The 18,070-nt window shown below is 38.3% G+C and overlaps 1 protein-coding gene across 7 annotated transcripts in view; it reads left to right on the forward strand.

Moving 5' to 3' along the window:
• The window catches only part of sptan1 (spectrin alpha, non-erythrocytic 1), a 114,125-nt gene that overhangs the window by 47,430 nt on the left and 48,625 nt on the right, over window positions 1–18,070 (forward strand). For all 7 annotated transcript variants that reach the window (XM_072240360.1, XM_072240361.1, XM_072240358.1 and 4 more), the window contains exons 20-27: window positions 1,525–1,742; window positions 4,631–4,723; window positions 4,941–5,075; window positions 7,776–7,924; window positions 10,722–10,920; window positions 11,999–12,097; window positions 14,251–14,289; window positions 17,102–17,137. In XM_072240360.1, the coding sequence (XP_072096461.1) occupies window positions 1,525–1,742; window positions 4,631–4,723; window positions 4,941–5,075; window positions 7,776–7,924; window positions 10,722–10,920; window positions 11,999–12,097; window positions 14,251–14,289; window positions 17,102–17,137 (968 nt within the window). The remainder of the gene's footprint in view (window positions 1–1,524; window positions 1,743–4,630; window positions 4,724–4,940; window positions 5,076–7,775; window positions 7,925–10,721; window positions 10,921–11,998; window positions 12,098–14,250; window positions 14,290–17,101; window positions 17,138–18,070) is intronic.

Consider the following 18,070-nt stretch of genomic DNA (forward strand, 5'->3'; position numbering starts at 1 on the left):
TATTTAAAAAATACTATGTAATTGCTTTTGATGTGCAACTTTGGTATTGTCTTTTACAAAAAAATTTATGGAAGTCAATGTTTGTGAAGATTTTTAATTCCTACTTATGTAGGATGTATCAATCAACTTGAGTTGTGCATATTCATAAGATGGCAGTCAGTTGAAGGGATTCAAGCTATGTCCTGGACATGTGAATGAGGGGCTCGAGGGGGAAGGGAAACAGTCCAGAGCAAATGTAGACACGAATATACTGCAAATGCTGGAAATCTGCTGGAGGAGCTCAGCAGGTCAGGCAGCATCTATGGATGGGAATAAATAGTCGGCATTTTGGGCCGAGACCCTTCATCAGGAGCAAGTGTAACTTTCCATCTCAGTGGTGCAGCTTACCCTGGGAAGATCAGATCATCAAGGGCGGCATGATAATGCAGCAATTAGTAGTGATGCTTCACTGCTCCCAGGATCTAGATTCAATCTTGACCTGGGTGCTGACTGTGTGGATGTGCATGTTGTTCCCATGCAGTAGGTTTCTCGCACATCTCAGAAACTGTAAATTATCCCTTGGTGTTGATAAAAGTCAAATAAATCAAAAGGGAGTTGATGCACATTCAACGAAAAATGCATTAAGAGCTCATGGGAAATGAGGGAGGGAAATGGGACTAATATCATTGAACTGTTGGAAACTAGCATGGACCTAGTGGGTTAAATGACTTCCAATGTTGCAGTCAGGCAGGAAGGATTTTTAGTAAAATATAAATAATTCACTTCATTTTTTTAAATAAATCGCTCTACTCGTTCACATATATTGCAGAAAACGTGAAAAGAAAATTGAGAAAAATTAAAATGAAAATGTCATGAGGGGAGAATAAACTTGATAAGAATAAAAGAGCTTTTTTAAGGAGCAAATGGTTGTTGCGTTCGAAAAGGAAATGAATGGTTAGGTTTGTAACTCCTTAGCATGGAGTTTTTCAAAAAAAAAAAGAGATTAAATTGAATTATTTTATTCAATTTTGTTAAAATGGCGATTTGCTGTTACAAATACTTTGCAAGAAAATGGTAATCACAATCCAAGCCAGTGAAAAACATAATGTTGCTACTGCCAAGATTGGTCATTTCTAAAGACTACAGTCTTTCGACTTAGTCTTTATACCAATAGGACCAGGCACAGGGTTTTTCATGATTGAGTGTATAACAAAGCAATTAAGAGAAATGAATTGGTTACAAAGTTATAATTTTATTCCTTAGCTACAAAAGAGTCATTTGAAAAAGTTTTCATGATTTTGCTTTGAGAATTGGGTTGTATCTTGTGCCAACCCCCAATATGTTTTAGACTTTTTCCCTCTCTTTTTATACAGTCCATTGTGAAATTTGAATTGTAGAAGTTATTCAAGAGAAGCACGTTATATGAGAAGGAGTTCACAAGCGAGGCAGGGAATTTGAATAAAATCTGGTGCGTGGAATATGCAAGTAATTTGTTTTATTTGTGAAATTTCTGCACAAACTTTTTTTGGTTTAATTCTTTCTCAGGTCACTTTGCCAGTGAAGATGTGAAAAGTAAGTTAAATGACTTAAATCAGAAATGGGATTCCTTGAAAGCGAAGGCGGCACAGAGGCGCCAGGATCTGGAAGATTCACTGCAGGCTCAACAGTACTTTGCTGATGCTAATGAGGCAGAGTCTTGGATGAGGGAGAAAGAGCCTGTTGTTGGCAGTGTTGACTATGGAAAAGATGAAGATTCTGCAGAGGTATGGCTCTTTGATTCCACGAATAAGGATTGTCATACAAGCTTTTTGGCTCAACAGAGCTTGAGGGCGGTCGTGGAATGTGCACTGAGTGAGGGATGCAAGGGGTTTTACAGTGGCTTGGCAGTTGGTTGTGGGCAAATGCATGGCACATTCAGTGCCATATAGACAAATATGAAGTTATCCACTTGATTCATAAAAACCAGACATTATTATCTGACTGACAATAGATTGAGAAAAGATAAAGAATAACAAGATCTTGGATATTAATTTATCCAGATGCTGAAAGCAAACATTCAGATATAGTAGGCAGTTAGGAAGGCATATACTATGGTAGTCATCATTTATAGATTTGAGTACAGGCAAGGATATTGTGACTGTACAGGGTCATGTGATTGCCTTGTACAGTTGCGACAAAAGCTTTACATGCAGATTTAGACTGGTTATGTAAAGAAGGTTGCTCTTGTAATGTAGTGAGCACAGCTGAAGTTTACTGGACTAATTCCCAAGTGATAGGACTGACATATGAGAAAAGATAGGGATTAAGCTTATGTTCACTGGAGTTTAGAAGAATGATAGGGGATCTTTAGACCAAGGGTTCCCAACCTGGGGTCCACGGATGCTTTGCCTAATGGTCGACGGCATTAAAAAAAATTTGGAACCCTTGTATTAAACTAACTTGTATAAGCAAGGTGATTTTGATAGCTGAAATGTGCAGAATTAGGGTACAACCTCAAGGTACTTTGTATGCAATTCAGAACTTGGATCAGGAGAAATTCCTTCAACCAGTCTGTGGCAAACTTGTGAATTTTTTATCACAAAATACAGTGGGGGGGGTAAAGTCATTAAATGTATTTAAGGTGGGAGTACATAAATTTTCATGCTGAAGTGAAGAAGGAATGTAAAGAATTGGGTACTGAGGTAGAGGATCAACCATGAAATCCATAATAGCCTCTTACTGCTCTTTATTCCTTTTGTATCTGTTAACATTCTTTTGATCAAATCTTTATTGTAGATTGTTACCTTAAAATATTGTTCACTGGATGTGAACTTCCTTTGAAGGTGACAGGTGAAGTCTGGTGGCTAAGGGAAGGGAAATGAAGTTAGAAGCTGAGTGGTGATAAGTGGAAAAAGCAAAAGGCTGGAGGAGAAGGGATCTGATGGGAGAAGAGAGTGGATCATGAGAGAAGGGAAAGGAGGAGGGGCCTCAAGGGCAGGTGATCAGAGTTGGCATCAGAGATGTCCTCCTTCAAAGTACCTGTCCTTAAATTCGCTGGTCCATTTCTGACACCTCTCCCCTTCCTCCATTTTTCTGTCTCCATCACTACTGTTATCTTTATAAACCCACCGGTGACCATGGTTATCTTGACTAAACAACTTCTCACCCTGTCTCCTGTAAAAATGCCATTCCTTTATCTCAGTTCCTTCTTCTCCACTGCATCTGTTCCCACAATGTGGCTTTCCTTTTGGGAACATCAAAGAATGGGATTTCCTTTCCTCCACCATTGATCCTGTCCTCACCCACATCTCCATTTCCCAAACACCTTAACAACGATAGAGTTCTTCTCGTCCTCACCTACCACTTCATGAGCCTCCGTATCCAGCACATCATTCTCTGCAGCTTCCGACATCTTCAACAGAATCTTACCACTAAAAACATAGTTGCTTCCCCTCATTCTCTGGCCTCCACAGGGATCACTCCCTCCATGATTTCGTTATCCACTCATCCCTTCCGGCACTTATCCCTGCAAATGTGCTCATTCACCTCCTCCCTTACCTCCATTCAGGGCCCCAAACAGTCATTCTCTGTGAGGCAAAACTTCACCTGTGCATCTGTTGGGGCCATTTACTGTATCAGGTACCCCCAGTGTATCCTCCTCTACTTTGGTGAAACCCAATGTTGATTGACGAGCCACTTTGTTGAGCACTTCAGCTCCATGCACAAAAAGCAGAATTTTCCAATGGCCAATGTTTGCAATTCCTATCCCCAATCCCGTTCAGACATTCACTTTGGATGAATTTGAAACATTTTCCTCTGGATGCCAGTCCAGCAATTTGAATACAACCTTTCTGAACCCTTGATCTTCTCCTGGCATCTTGGTAACTACTGGATTGTTTGTTATATTTAATGCACACCTTGTTGTTAATGAACAAAACAGTCATGTATTTTCTATACTACTGATTGATTTTTTAAAAAATGAAAAGATACAAAAGGTGCTCTTCAAGCAAAAGATATTTTGGTTTGTAATATTATGCTGGTGACCAAAAAGAATTTAATGTTTATTTTGTAGCAATAACAACATTTATCAGTAAATTGAAAGTAAATTTAAGATCTAGTTTTCTTCATCATTTATTGACCTTGAATAACTTTAATTTCTGATGAGCAGTACAAGTTGAAAACATGGGAAGTTAAAATTGGGTGAGATGTGAAATGAGTAACTGATCGATCAGTGCTATAATTCAAAATCAAAGTTGCCTCCGCTGCAGTACATTTTCAAGAGTGCTAAGAGTTTTACTCAAATGAAATTGTGCCTAATGCAGGCAGTTCAGTTTCAGGCAGTGTTACAAATAGATCTGAAGCTTTCTAACTGAAAGCCACATAAATGTCTCCAGCAAAATTTCTGTATATAGATCAGGAATGAGAAGCCTATCTGCTCTTCATTTTATGACCAAATTGACACCTGCTTGGCCTCTGCCTTTGCCCCCTGAATTGCAGAATTAACTTAATGTAATTAAAAATTAGACTGTGAAATCTTTTTGCCTCATTTAATTGCTTGGTAAATCTGATGAACTATCAGAGACTGTCGCCTTCAATCATTATCCTATTTCTGCAGCGTATGCACTGAAAATTTTTTAATGGTTCTATAAAAGAATTTTAATTTTCTTTCTAGGCCCTATTGAAGAAGCACGAAGCTTTGATGTCTGATCTGATTGCTTACGGTAGCAGCATCCAGGCATTGAAGGAGCAGGCTCAAGCATGTCGTGTAAGAAATTCTATACTTTTAAGTTGTTGAAATAATTCTTCTGCATACTTGTTGCTAAACATTAAAGCATGTTTATGGACTTTTAGCCACTAATTTACTTCCTTTAATAAATATGTTCAATAAAAAAAAATATATACACACACACACACACACACACACACACACACATACAGTACATGGTGGATTAGTAAGTCTCTAATTGTTTCTGTCTCTTCAGCAACAAGTGGCTCCTTCAGATGATGAAACTGGAAAAGAGCTGGTTTTGGCTTTGTATGATTATCAGGAGAAGAGTCCTCGTGAAGTAACCATGAAAAAGGGTGATATTCTTACCCTGCTAAACAGCACTAATAAGGTAATAAAATGCCAGGGTAGACTGAGAAGTTGTAAAACTAACTAATAAGAAACTGTGTTGGTGTTTTCATTTATTGCATTCACGTTCAAAGTAAATTTATTAACGAAGTACATGTATGTTACCATATACAACCCTGAGATTTATTTTCTTGTGAGCATACTCAACAAATTCCATAACCATAATAGAATCAGTTAAAGACCGCACCCAACAGGATAGACAACCAGTGTGCAAAAGACAACAAACTGAAAATACAAAAGAAAAAAGTAATAAATAAATAAACAATATAGTATTGTGCATTAGTCTTAGGCATTCTTTTTATAAATTTTGTTTTAGGTATTTATTTTTGCCTTCGGCATTAGTTTGTCAGTAGAAAGGAGAAAAATTGTGATTTCCAAAGATACATTTTCCAAAAAAAATTTAATATTACAGAGAACTTTTTGTATTTCATTAGAAGGATAGAATATTAGTAAAGAATAATATTAGAATAGAATATTAAGTAATAGCCCACTTTTCAAATAAAAACTTAATTACTCTGTAGATCAATTCTTACACCATGGCAAGAGTGAGCATAGCAACAAGACACAAGGTGGTGATCCTATATCATCAAGGTCTCTCCCAAGCAGAAATTTCATGGTAGACAGGAGTTTCAGGATGTGGTGTTCAAGCTCTTCTGAAGAAGCACAAAGAAACTGACAAGGTTGAGGACATTAAGTTGGCCACAGGATCTGACTGAGACAGATGAGAGTTACATCAAACTGACGTCCCTTCTAAATCAGAAGGTATTCAGCTCTGAACTCTCAAACCACTGGAACTCAAGTACACTCCTCTACAGTCTGGAGAAGTTTTGTCAGAACTGGTCTTCATGGAAGAGTTGCTGCCAAAAAGCCATTCCTGCAAAGTGGAAATAAAGCCAAGAGACTCAGCTCATAGTCATAGTCATACTTTATTGATCCTGGGGGAAATTGGTTTTTGTTACAGTTGCACCATAAATAATAAATAGTAATAGAACCATAAATAGTTAAATAGTAATATGTAAATTATGCCAGTAATTTATGAAGCAAGTCTAGGACCCAGCCTATCGGCTCAGGGTGTCTGACCCTCCATGGGAGAAGTTGTAAAGTTTGATGGCCACAGGCAGGAATAACTTCCTATGACGCTCTGTGCTGCATCTCGGAGGAATGAGTCTCTGGCTGAATGTACTCCTGTGCCCACCGAGTACATTAGGTAGTGGATGGGAGACATTGACCAAGATGGCATGCAACTTAGACAGCATTCTCTTTTCAGACACCACCGTGAGAGAGTCCAGTTCCATCCCCACATCATCACTGGCCTTAGGAATGAGTTCACAACATCACTGGCCTTATGAATGAGTTTTACGCATAAAAATGCAAGGACAGGAGTGCTGAACAATGGCAGCAAGTGCTCTGGACTGACTAGTCAAAATTTGAAATTTTGACTCAAACAGGAGGCAGTTTGTCCATAGAAGAGCTAGAGAGTGCTATATGGGTGAGTGTCTGCAGCCAATAGTGAAGCATAGTGGAGGTTCCCTTCAGATTTGGGCTGCATTTCTGCAAATGGAGTTGGTGATCTGGTCAGAATTAATGGAATCCTCAATGCTGAGAAATACAAGCAGATTTTCATCCATCATGCAATTCTATCAGGGAAGCTTCTGATGGGTCCCAGCTTCATTGAACCCCAAACGTACAGCCAAGGTCATAAAGAACTATCTTCAGTGAAAAGAAGAACAACGATTTCTGCAACAGATGGTATGTCTCCACAGGGCCCTGATCTCAACATCATTGAGACTGTCTGGGGTTATCTGGAGAGATGGAAGCAACTGAGACAAGCAAAGTCTGCGGAGCTGTGATGAATTCTCCAAGATGCTTGGAACAATCAACCAACCGATTTTCTTATAAAACTGTGCAACAGTGTACTTAAAAGAATTTGTACAGTTTTAAAGGCAAAGGGTGGTCACACCAAATATTGATTTTAGTATTTTACTGTTAACTGCTCTTTATGTTAATTTTCTTGATATTTAGAAACTTTAAATTTCATCTTTCCTTTACAGAATTTTTTTTACATGTGCCTAAGACTTGCTCAGTACTGTAAATATCCAGAACATGAGATGAAAAGTCTTTGAAAATGAGTCAGTAGGTTATGGGAACAGTTCAGTAATGGGGCAAGAGAAGTTGAGTGAAGTTATCCCCTCTGGTTCAAGAGTCTGATGACTGAGGGGTAACGACTGTTCCTGAACCTGGTGGTGTGAGTCCTGAGGCTCCTGTACCTCCTTACTGATGACAGTAGTGAGAACAGAGGTTGGCCTGAATGGTGGGGGTCCTCTGGATACTGCGTTCCTGTGACAATGCTCCGTTTGGATGTGCTCAGTGGTGGGGAGGTCTTTACCTGTGATGGACTGGACCGTATCCACTGCTTTTTGTAGGATTTTCTGTTCAAGGGCATATTGATTTTGGATTCACAGTTATAGAATTTAAAAAGCACTTGTATCAATGTACATTCTATACTGAATTTTGTAATGAATATGGGACTGCTTTATTCAGACATGTGGGCTTATGGGTAATACAATGTCCCATCCATAACAGACAAGGTCGTTAAAGCTCGTTTGGTTAAGAATCACCTCCTTCAGGGCTAGGATACCTTAATGTGTAGCTGCTGATGTTTGCCCTTCATTTTATTCTGAAGGATTGGTGGAAAGTGGAAGTGAATGATCGTCAGGGATTTGTTCCTGCTGCCTATGTAAAGAAATTGGACCCAGCACAGAGTGCATCACGTGAGAATTTGCTGGAGGATTCCAGCAGCATTGCAATACGTCAGGAACAGATAGAAAATCAGTAAGTAATTAAACCAGCCATTTTAACACTGATTTTTTTTTATTACAGAAGCAGTAATTCAGTATTGAACATTCTGCATTTTGGTGGTTAGATTTAGTACTTCTGTTTTGTGATGGTGATTTGCCAAACCTTTGTTAGTAGTGGCTGCTGTTATTTTTTTTACTGATATGCATCTTGTATTTCTTATCAGAAGAATTGGTTGAGATTGGCAAATTTTGAGTATGGGGGTCGGTATGAAAATTAGAAGAACAGGAGAGTAGTACTCATGGGATAGATCTTTGGAAAAGAAAGCTGGCACAGACTTGATGAGCTGAATGGCCTCCATTTCCTCCTGAATGACTCCTCAACATGGTGTCTTTGTCTTCTTGTATATTTTATCTTTCTCACTTCAATTCTTTCTCTACTTGCAAAAAGTCGATGACCTGTAATGTGTTGTAGTTTTAAGGATGCACGTAGGGTACAGTCCAAGTGGCTATTTCTGTATATTAATTGAACTGTATGTCACCCCAAACAACTGTTGGCACCAAATGCTGATCATGAGCATTAAATGAATTTCTGGCTGTTGCATGCGTTCAGGTCTGTTGTTTTCCTGTTTCCAATTTCTTGATGTTCCACAACATAGTTTGGCTCCACTGGTTACTGGTGTGATAATTTCAGACATAATGTTGAATTATTAGTACAGATACTTTCAGCTGTGCCTGCTGACCATTTAGGTGTGTGTTGCATCAATGCAATGAATTATCCTGGACAGTATTCCAATTGTCTCCCAAAACACCCATTTGCCATGATACAATGCCTTCTGGCCTTCACATTTTGATGATACATTTTAAGCTTAATTGGTGTATAGAAAGTATATTAAGGAAAGATAAAGTGGCTCAAAAGGGAAGTGAAAAGAGAAACGGATTACTATTCAGAAAATAGAAGCTTATTTCACAAGTATAGGCCAGAAATTTGGATCATGTACTGAGGGCTGATGCCTCATATTGTGCTGTAAACATTCTAATGCTTGATGCATAAACTCTGCTTTTATCAAATTTTTACACATTTCTGCATGATTTCTCTCTAGCTTTCCCAGGTTTGAAGAATATGCAAACTGTGCTGCAGTGTAGCTTCCAAATCACTTCAGATTTACCGACTGTCTAATTTGATTAGTTGCTGCCATATTCCGTCTAAGTGGTTAAAAGACAGTGCCTGGTAACTGGTATTAATGGTGCAGTTCAGAGTGAGAGAGAAATGATGAATTCTTGATGAAAATTGCATTAATCTTTTAATGGTTTCTTTATGGGTTCTAACTTTTTTTCTGACTAGATCAGTTGCTTGTGACTAATCAAACCACAGTCATTAGCTTCTGCTTGTCTGCTTGCAGCTATTAATCCGGAATCTTCCCTAGATCCTTGCTGATTCTGACCATGTACTACTAATTTTCCTTTCTTCAACAGCTGCTTTAAGCCGTTAATCCACTAATGATGCATGCTGTGCTCTGCTCCCTTTGTCTGTCCAGGGCTCTGCTAGCTAAGGAAGTTGGCAGCGTTGTGCTCCGTATGAAGCAGGTGGAGGAATTGTGAGTAGGCTCGGCTCTTCCTCACTTGATGTGATCTCTCTGCACTTCCATTCATTTTTGCCAGTGATTGTGGACACTGAATGAATCTTTTAAGTATTTTGCTAGCTTGAAGGATCAAATTGCTGTGAAGTAGGACACCTACGTAGGCCAGTTTTAATGGATGGGGGTGGTGATCTTTTTCCCTTTTTAACTGATAAGTGAAGTGTGAAAGGTAGAGAACCTGATCATTTTGGATGCATGGATTTTTAAGATTATTAATTTATTCATTTCTAGCCAATGCTCCTGATAGCACACTTTTCTGGTTATTAGCAAAGCATTCAACTATTTGGATTCTGTTTGTTACATTAATATTCTTATCTTCACTGTACAGTAAAAGTACTGGTAGGTATTGTGAAGGTTGTTTATAAGTATTGTGAAGCTGGTGTGATGGTGTGAAATTGTTAGAACTTAGTGAGTGAAAGTTAGTATTCATTTTGCATGCTGACAGGAAATGAAAACCAAACTTGACCAATCCTTAATAAAGCTATTGAACAAGCAAATGTCTGTTGTTGATTTGGGATGAAAAACTTTAGTTACTCTCCTTAAAACTCTGAACTTTGCTCTAGATAAATGCATTATCTCTATTATATACCTATCGTAATTCCAAAAGCATCTACTTTGAATGAACTTTTTGAGTAAGTAATCATAAAGAATGCTTTTGGCATTTTCAAAATGTGTGATTTTTGCAAAATATTTAAGAAGCTCAGACTGGAGGATAGTAGAAATAGTAGTGCAAAGAATTATGAGATAGCACTGTGAAGGTACTTATGATACCAAAAGAGAAAAGCTGGAAGTACTCAGCAGGTCCAGTAGCATCTGTGAAAAGAGAAATAGTTAATGTTTTATGACAAAAACCTTTTGTCAGAACTGTGGGAATTTATAATGAGAATGGGGGGGGATGGAAGTAATAGGAAGCTGGAATTGATCTTGTAGTTATATACAACACCCCTTGTGACTTAAATTTGATGTTGCCTCAACATATAATATGCAAACATAAGTACTAATGTGTCAGTTCTTTTCTTTTGGTCATCTTTATCAGATTTCATGTATTTAGGATTTTTTTCCTGGTTTGTCTGTTGCAAGCAATTCTGTGTTCAGATGGTTGAAGTTTGTGTTGTCATTGCCTTCCATTTAAATAGATCAGATTGCCAGTTGTTGTTGAGTGATTATTTGCTATGTTTCTCATCTCTTTTTCAGATACCAGTCGATTTTGGAACTAGGCACAAAGCGCAAGGACATGCTGGAAAAGAGCTGCAAAAAGTTCATGCTTTTCCGTGAAGCCAATGAATTGCAGCAGTGGATCAATGAGAAAGAGGCAGCATTGACCAGTGAAGAGGTGGGGTCTGATCTGGAACAAGTGGAAGGACTACAGAAGAAGTTTGATGACTTCCAGAAAGTAAGCACTATTTCTGAATTATCGTGTTATTGTGATAGTGGAGGAGAAAAGAAAATCTTAGTATCATATCCTTGGTTATGATTATTATAGTTTTTACAAATATGACTACTTAATGTATCAACTGGATGGCTATGAGTTTGTGTCAAATTTTATTCTCTGTATTTTAACCGTGAGTTGCCTTAGGAAAGTTATACATCCTCCTTTCTTTGTGCCAATTTTCCTGATCCTTCCTAAACATTCTAAATGGTCAGGTATGCCCTCAAAGCTTTCTCAGTTTCCATTTATTTACCTGAAATGTAGCACCATTATTCTTGGCAAGTTAGCAAATGGTGGTGACATCATTGCCTGTTGTAGCCCTCGCCTGCGTATGTTTTATTCTTCTGATGCAGTTTCTGGACTGGGGCCCCCTGCATGAATTCCTAACCTTACCACTTTAACTATCTGCTAACTTGGTGCAGATGAGGGTTTAATCTAGGACCTGTGTCCATGCGAATCCATCCCCCTGTTGAGAATTGTCATATTGATACTGCACTTGAATAGTATACTTATAAAGTAAGTTCAGTGGTGGGCTCAAGCTCTACTACTACTACTACTACTACTACTACGTCGACTCAGGCCTAGAGGGCCAGGTGTCAGGCGGGCAAACTCTATGATGCGCTAATCTGTTATAATGTGACATTTGGAGTGATAGGCACCTTTTCACAATTAGAACTTTCAGAAGTGATGTTGGGGGGAAAAATCTTGGAGGAAAAAATACCCTTTGTGTTCATTAAAATCCTAATTCAAACACATATCAGTCAAATAGAAGGAAGAGCATTAAAACTATTGGGGAAGTGTATTTTGAAGAAATTGCTTTTGCCAATGCTCGTGCAAGAGCAAATTATGGTTTCTGTTTCCGTAATTCAGTTTTCTGTTATTATGGTATGTGCCAACTTTGACTATCAGCATCTTTCTCTTCTAAAGACATTTTCTGGTTCCAGTATTTCTCTGGTTTTCTGCTTGTAGCATTATTAATATCTATAGCATATCAATATGTTTAAATCGATGGAATTGTTAATTTAGGCAATTTATCTTTAAGGATCTGAAAGCTAATGAATCTCGCTTGCAAGATATTAATAAGGTGGCAAATGACCTGGAGTCAGAGGGTCTGATGGCTGAAGAAGTACAAGTAGCTCAGGTAATGTAGCATTTCATCCACATCTCAATAAATACTTGATGTTGAGCCAGATGAGTACCACGTTAAAAACTGAAAATCATTTCCTAAGCACTCAGAGTACCTCTCCTGTTCTGTCTTCAGTTTACTTTACCATTGTTTATTCTTTCTGATTCTTGCTACTTGGCATGTCAAAAACACAAAATAACAGGAATAAAGGTAGACCCTTAAGCTTTCTGCTCCAATGGCTGATCCAATTTTGGTCTCAATCTCACTTCTCTCTCTTTATATTCCTTAACTAGCTTGTATCTTAAAAATCTGTTGGTTTTTGTCTAGAACAGAGGTCCAACCTTTTTTTTTAATGCTATGGATCCTTATTCACCAAGGGGTCCATGGACCCCAGGTTGGGAGCCTCTGATCTAGAATGTATTTGATCTAACTTTATCCTTTTTTTTTTGGAAACACTTTTGTGCCCTCCTCAAACTTACGAGTCTATCTATCTATATCAACATATTTGGCTAAAGTCATCAATATTATATTATAGTTAAGGGTACTACTGTTTATTAATCTGAAAATAATCTTATCATGCTTTTTTTTGTTAGTTAGCCAGCATTCTGTCCCTGCAAAGTTTCTCCGCAGCCCTTCTGCTCTGTGCAGTAATTTTGGCATCTTATCGAATGCCATCTGGAAATACAGGACTGTTCTCCCTGAGCCTCCCCATTTGTTACGTCTTCAAGGAACACTAGTAGTTTTGTCAAAGGTGATTTCTTGTTCAAAGGACAATGTTCACAGCTTGATTGTCTCATTATTTTCTAAATGTCCTGTGCTTATCTCCTCGATAAGAGTTTCCAGCATTTTCTCAACAATAGATGTTAGACCAACTGACTATGGTTTCCTGCTCTCCGCCTCACTCTTGAATGTTGGAGCTCCATTTGCATGCTTTACCTAATTCTCTGGGACTCAAGAATGGAAGGATTACAGCAAGGTTATCCACGATCTCTACAACTACGTCCTGTAAGATCCCGGGAAGACAATAGGATGTAGAGTCATTGGAGTTGTCAGCTTGAATCCCCATTAGTGTACTGGACATTCCTTCTTTACTAAGTGAAAAAGATAGCTTTAACTTTCTCCGTCCTTGCAGACCCTTGATTATCTATTATCTTTTGGATCTTTTTTAGTGTTTTCTATTGTAAATACAGATCTGAAATAATTATTTAGAAGTTTCTGCCTTTTCTCTCTTTCTCTAAATCCCCAGCCTTGTCATCTGACAATCCAGTGTTTATTTTATTTGCCATCTTTTTCTATAAGTTTAGAATTGCCTACTGTCTTGATTTTATATTGTTTGTTAATTTACTGTCTTGTTCTTCCTCTTGTAATTTTAGCAATTCTTTGCTGCCTTCTAAAACAAAATCCCAATTTTCTGGCCACCACTAATCTTTACAAAATTGTATGTCATTCATCTTGATGTCAACTTTGGCCAGGCTTTTCGTTTTCACCAGAGTAAACTGAGATTCATGAATAATCTATGTCTAAATGACTGCTGCTGCTGCTAATCTACCACCCATGTACTGCTGTAATTGCCTTCATTTAAGTTTAGAGCAAGGGTTACAGACCTAAAACTTAATTGAAACATGTCATAATATTTCTTTTGTGGGGAATTTTTAACCACAGTGTGCAAGCCGATTAGGTAAAAACCAGACCTCTCTCTATCTTTCTGCATTTGGCCAGTTCTTTACTTTTCCTCCTTCCATCAGCAAGCTTGGAGATTTTTAACCCTTTTTCACCTTTAATTAAATTATAATATATTAGCAATAGCCATTTACAATGTTGGCTCTTCCTAGAAAAAACCCTGTGCTTCTGCTTTCCTCAATTTTGTACCTGTAGTTTGCTTTTCATTTGCCACAGTTAGTCTGGTAAAGAATGGCAATAAATGTTAATTCTGTATTTCCTGTTCAACGTTTGTTTTTATTGGAATTCACATTTCCTGTTTTTCTGCCATCTCTGTCATTCCTGAAATCCCTGGAATCCAGGGGAGAAGAAAACCAACCCTGATAAATCATATTAATCTTGGTGTTTAAATTAGATGTTAACAGCTTTGTCTATTGCCAGTAGATTTGGAGACTTGAATCTTTTAATTATTTATTTGTGATTTTTTTTTCCCCCTGTTGCTACTTCAGGAAGCAAATGTTCTATCAGCTGCTCCTGCAGTTGCCAAGGTAGGAGACTTTAAATGAGTTAAATGTATGAAGAAAAAAAATTCATTATATGCAGCTGTTATCTTGGCTGTAAATGCACAGTTTAGATCTTTAGATTTAAAGGCCTGAGTGTAGAAGTTCTAATATACTTGAAGTTTTGTGAATATATCATTACTCTGTTTTGTTCATGTGTTCCTTGCTACAAAGTTCAGTTGCATGGAGGATGAATGTTAATATGGCCTGTGGCCATAGAATGGTCAAGTCTGTGCCTCTGAGTGTGTGCCCATGATTGAAGCTCTACATTATGATGATGGGATTGTTTAGGGCAGGGGTCGGCAACCTTTCTGCCTCTGTGGGCCAGATGACATATTAATGAGTGGACAGTGGGCCAGATAAATGCCATAAAAAAACTTGAAATATGGGAATTATCCATTTAAATACATCTAGTTATGTTTTGCCTCAAATTAATGAATAACGCATGCTAGAAAATCATCTGTGCTTAAGGTTGCCTACCCCTGGTTTAGGGGACAATTGGCTGGTGGAGAATATGGACAGATCCAGTCTCTTAATTAGTTGGGGAAGTGCGATTAGTAGAGAAGTTAGAGACCTGTGCTATGTCTTGTGGCCTGGGCTTGTAGCGTATGAGGTTGGGGTCCAGGACTGGGTTCAGTGGTGGGGAGGTGAATTTGGGATCAAGGACACATTTGGGGTGGTGCATGTTGGACGATCAGAGGGTCTGTGCTAGGAGCTTGGGAGATTATAGCATTAAGGCTTGCTTCAGGAGTATAGTGGAGAATGGAACTAGAGTTGTGGTTAGCACAATGGGATGGGGGTAAGGGGGAAATCTGGCCAGAACAAATATGGAACTTAACTGTTATGTGTCAAAATTTAACAAAAACATAAAAAGCCAGAAAAAGTTCTGCGGAAGGGTTTAGGCCCTAAACGTCGACTATAATCTTTTCTTAGATGCTGCCTGGCCTGCTGAGTTCTCCAGCATTTTGTGTGTGTTGCTCGGATTTCCAGCATCTGCAGATTTTCTCTTGTTTGTGATAAAGTCACAGGCAGCTTTTGTGTCAGAACAGAGCTGGTTTGCAAAGTGTTGACATAATCTGCTTTTGGCCTCTTCTGCGCAGAGGAGACTACATCATGATGCAGTACAGATAAAAGAGGTATAGGTGAATTGTAGCTTTAAAAGGAGTAAAGAGACAGCTGTTGCATTTCCAAAGATGCAAGGGAAAGTGTCGCAAGGACGGAAATGTTTGGAGATGGAAGAATGAACCTGGGAGATATTGATAGAACACTCCCTTTGGAGTGCTGAAAGGATAGGGGCAATATCTCTTGAGGTGTGATTGAGAACAGTTTCAACAATGCTGGAGGATGTCATTTTTAAGGAAAAAGGAAGGTGTCTGAAAGACGCCAATGTGGAAAATCTTGTCATGGAAGCTGACCATGTGGATGGGGACACTGGGATAATGCAATGAAGACCTTACAGTAAACTGGGTTGGAGGAAGAATAAATAGTCTAAACAACTGCAGGAACCTGTGAGCTGGGTTTGTAATTGATATTGGTTACTAATCATCTCCTGGATATTGAAATGTCAAGGAAGGGAGTGGAAGCTGTGGACTGTGAGGGCATACTTGAAATTGGCAACAACTTCATGACTTTTTTCAGATCTGTACACTTGTAGAAAGCAGCACCAATACAGTTAACAATAGAATGGAAAAAAAAGTTATGGGAAAGGGCTTGAGTAGGTCAGAAATGAGAGATGGATCGGATATCTCAGGAAGTTGTGGGTGTAGCTTGAGCCCATAGCTACACCTTAACCAGTCATGCTTACACAAACACATTGTCACATTCCATAAGCACTGGGCATCTGATTATACATGTTGTTCCAGGAAAGATTTTGCCTTCCACATTTTATAAATGTCATTGCCCTGACCCCACTTTCTTCCTGTCCACCACCTCTTATTCTAATTCGTTGCAGCCGTAAACTTGGGCAGGACAGGTGGTAGGTGTGTTAAGGAGTTGAAGACAGATTTTATGAAATGTCTGTGGCAAGAATTGGGGGAGATGGAAGGGATTGTGTAGTTCAACTTCCAGTGTTGTAATTTGGTGGGCCATGAATGTGAGGCAACATGTAGACTAAGTGTTACTTGCACAAGGAAACTTGAACTGCTTTGCTTTTTGATATGAGTTGTATACCTCCTCCCCACTACCTCTCCACGTAATGCATTAAATTTCAGTGATGATTCGTGGTTGTGTTGTCACTTGGTTAAGTAACATTTTGAGTGTAGTAAGTCTGGGCCTGACCTTTTGAGACTTGCTATTTTTTTATCTCAACTTTTTGTACTTTCCAAATGAAGGTTCATTTACAAAGGAAGTAATTGTTCTGGTGTAATCTTCTTCAAAAGTTAAATTACTTAGGCCATTGTTCCACGAGTGCGAAAATAGCCGAGGATGATTTGTATAAATAGTTTGTATAGTTTATTTGCTATCCTAACACATGCTGCATCAAAGTTATACTGGGAGCAATTTGATAAAACCAGTTGAAAGAGAGCATTCACTGTAAATTTTATCATGTTTAAATCCATGTTGAATATGTACAATCCACAAACACAAGAAAAATCTGCAGATACTGGAAATCCAAGGCAACGCACACAAAATGCTGGAGGCCAGGTAGCATTTTGTATATACTGAATATATCTATCGTGCCTCATGCCATATTGATATAATGGCTGAATTAAATTGTGTGCATCTGATTTCTTGACGTTTATTCACTGTATTTTCTCTCTAACAAGGCTCGTAATTTTTCTTTTCCTTTTTCCCCTCATAGGATGAAGCCGATTCAAAATCGTCATCACCATGGAAGGTATGAGTTTCCTTTCAAAGAATCGTGTCATTTGCCTGAAAAAACCTAGATTTGTACTACCCTTTCATTTTCCAGAGGCCACCAGTATTTGTAGTTCTACTAGTTAACATTCACTTTATACTCTGCCCCCGACCAAGGTCGCTATTTTACAGTGACTTCAGGGGGAAAAAGTGGATACCTTTATTTTGTACTGGTCTTTAATAATTTCTTTGAAACATTCATTGAAAGTTGTACATTGATGTTTTCCTTAAATTATTTCCATATTCTAGACTACAATGCCTGAAATATCCTTGACAAATTTCATCTTGACATCTTTGCTGTCTTTTGATCTACTTCTTTAGGATAAGTTGCTGTACTGACAAATTAAAAGTGAAGATATTCCTGTTTGTAGCTTGACAGGACATTCTTCAACCTGGTTCTCCTCACTGATTTTGATTTTCATTAACTGTTGATAGAATCAGAGATTCCAAAAGGAGTTGAAGACAGTGTAATTTTGCATGGCGAGTCAGCAACTCTTCAATTGAGCATATCTCTTTCATGAATAAGAATTTCACCATCATCCCAAAATACTTCGCAGTATTTCAGGCAAATGTAATTCTTTTAGTCATGACTACAAACTACTGCTTTTAAAACTGGGTTTTCAGTAACTGCTTACTAATTATTTTAACAATTTTCTCATTTCTCGTGTGATACAATCCTGTACACGGATGCACATTATCCATTTTTGTTTGAATAAATCCTTTTGTCCTTTAACACAACCTTTTCACCTTGGTTGTCAATATGTAAGTCGCTCTATAGAGTTGTAAGTCCTAAATACTACTACAGAGAGTGGTTGTGACAAATACAGTGGATTCCAGTTAACTGGGACACATTGGGACCAGTACATTTTGGTCCTGTTTCTGTGCTGTAGTACTATATGACTATGACCACAAG

The sequence above is a fragment of the Mobula birostris genome, chromosome 22 (genome assembly GCF_030028105.1).
Source record: "Mobula birostris isolate sMobBir1 chromosome 22, sMobBir1.hap1, whole genome shotgun sequence".
NCBI lineage: Eukaryota > Metazoa > Chordata > Chondrichthyes > Myliobatiformes > Myliobatidae > Mobula > Mobula birostris.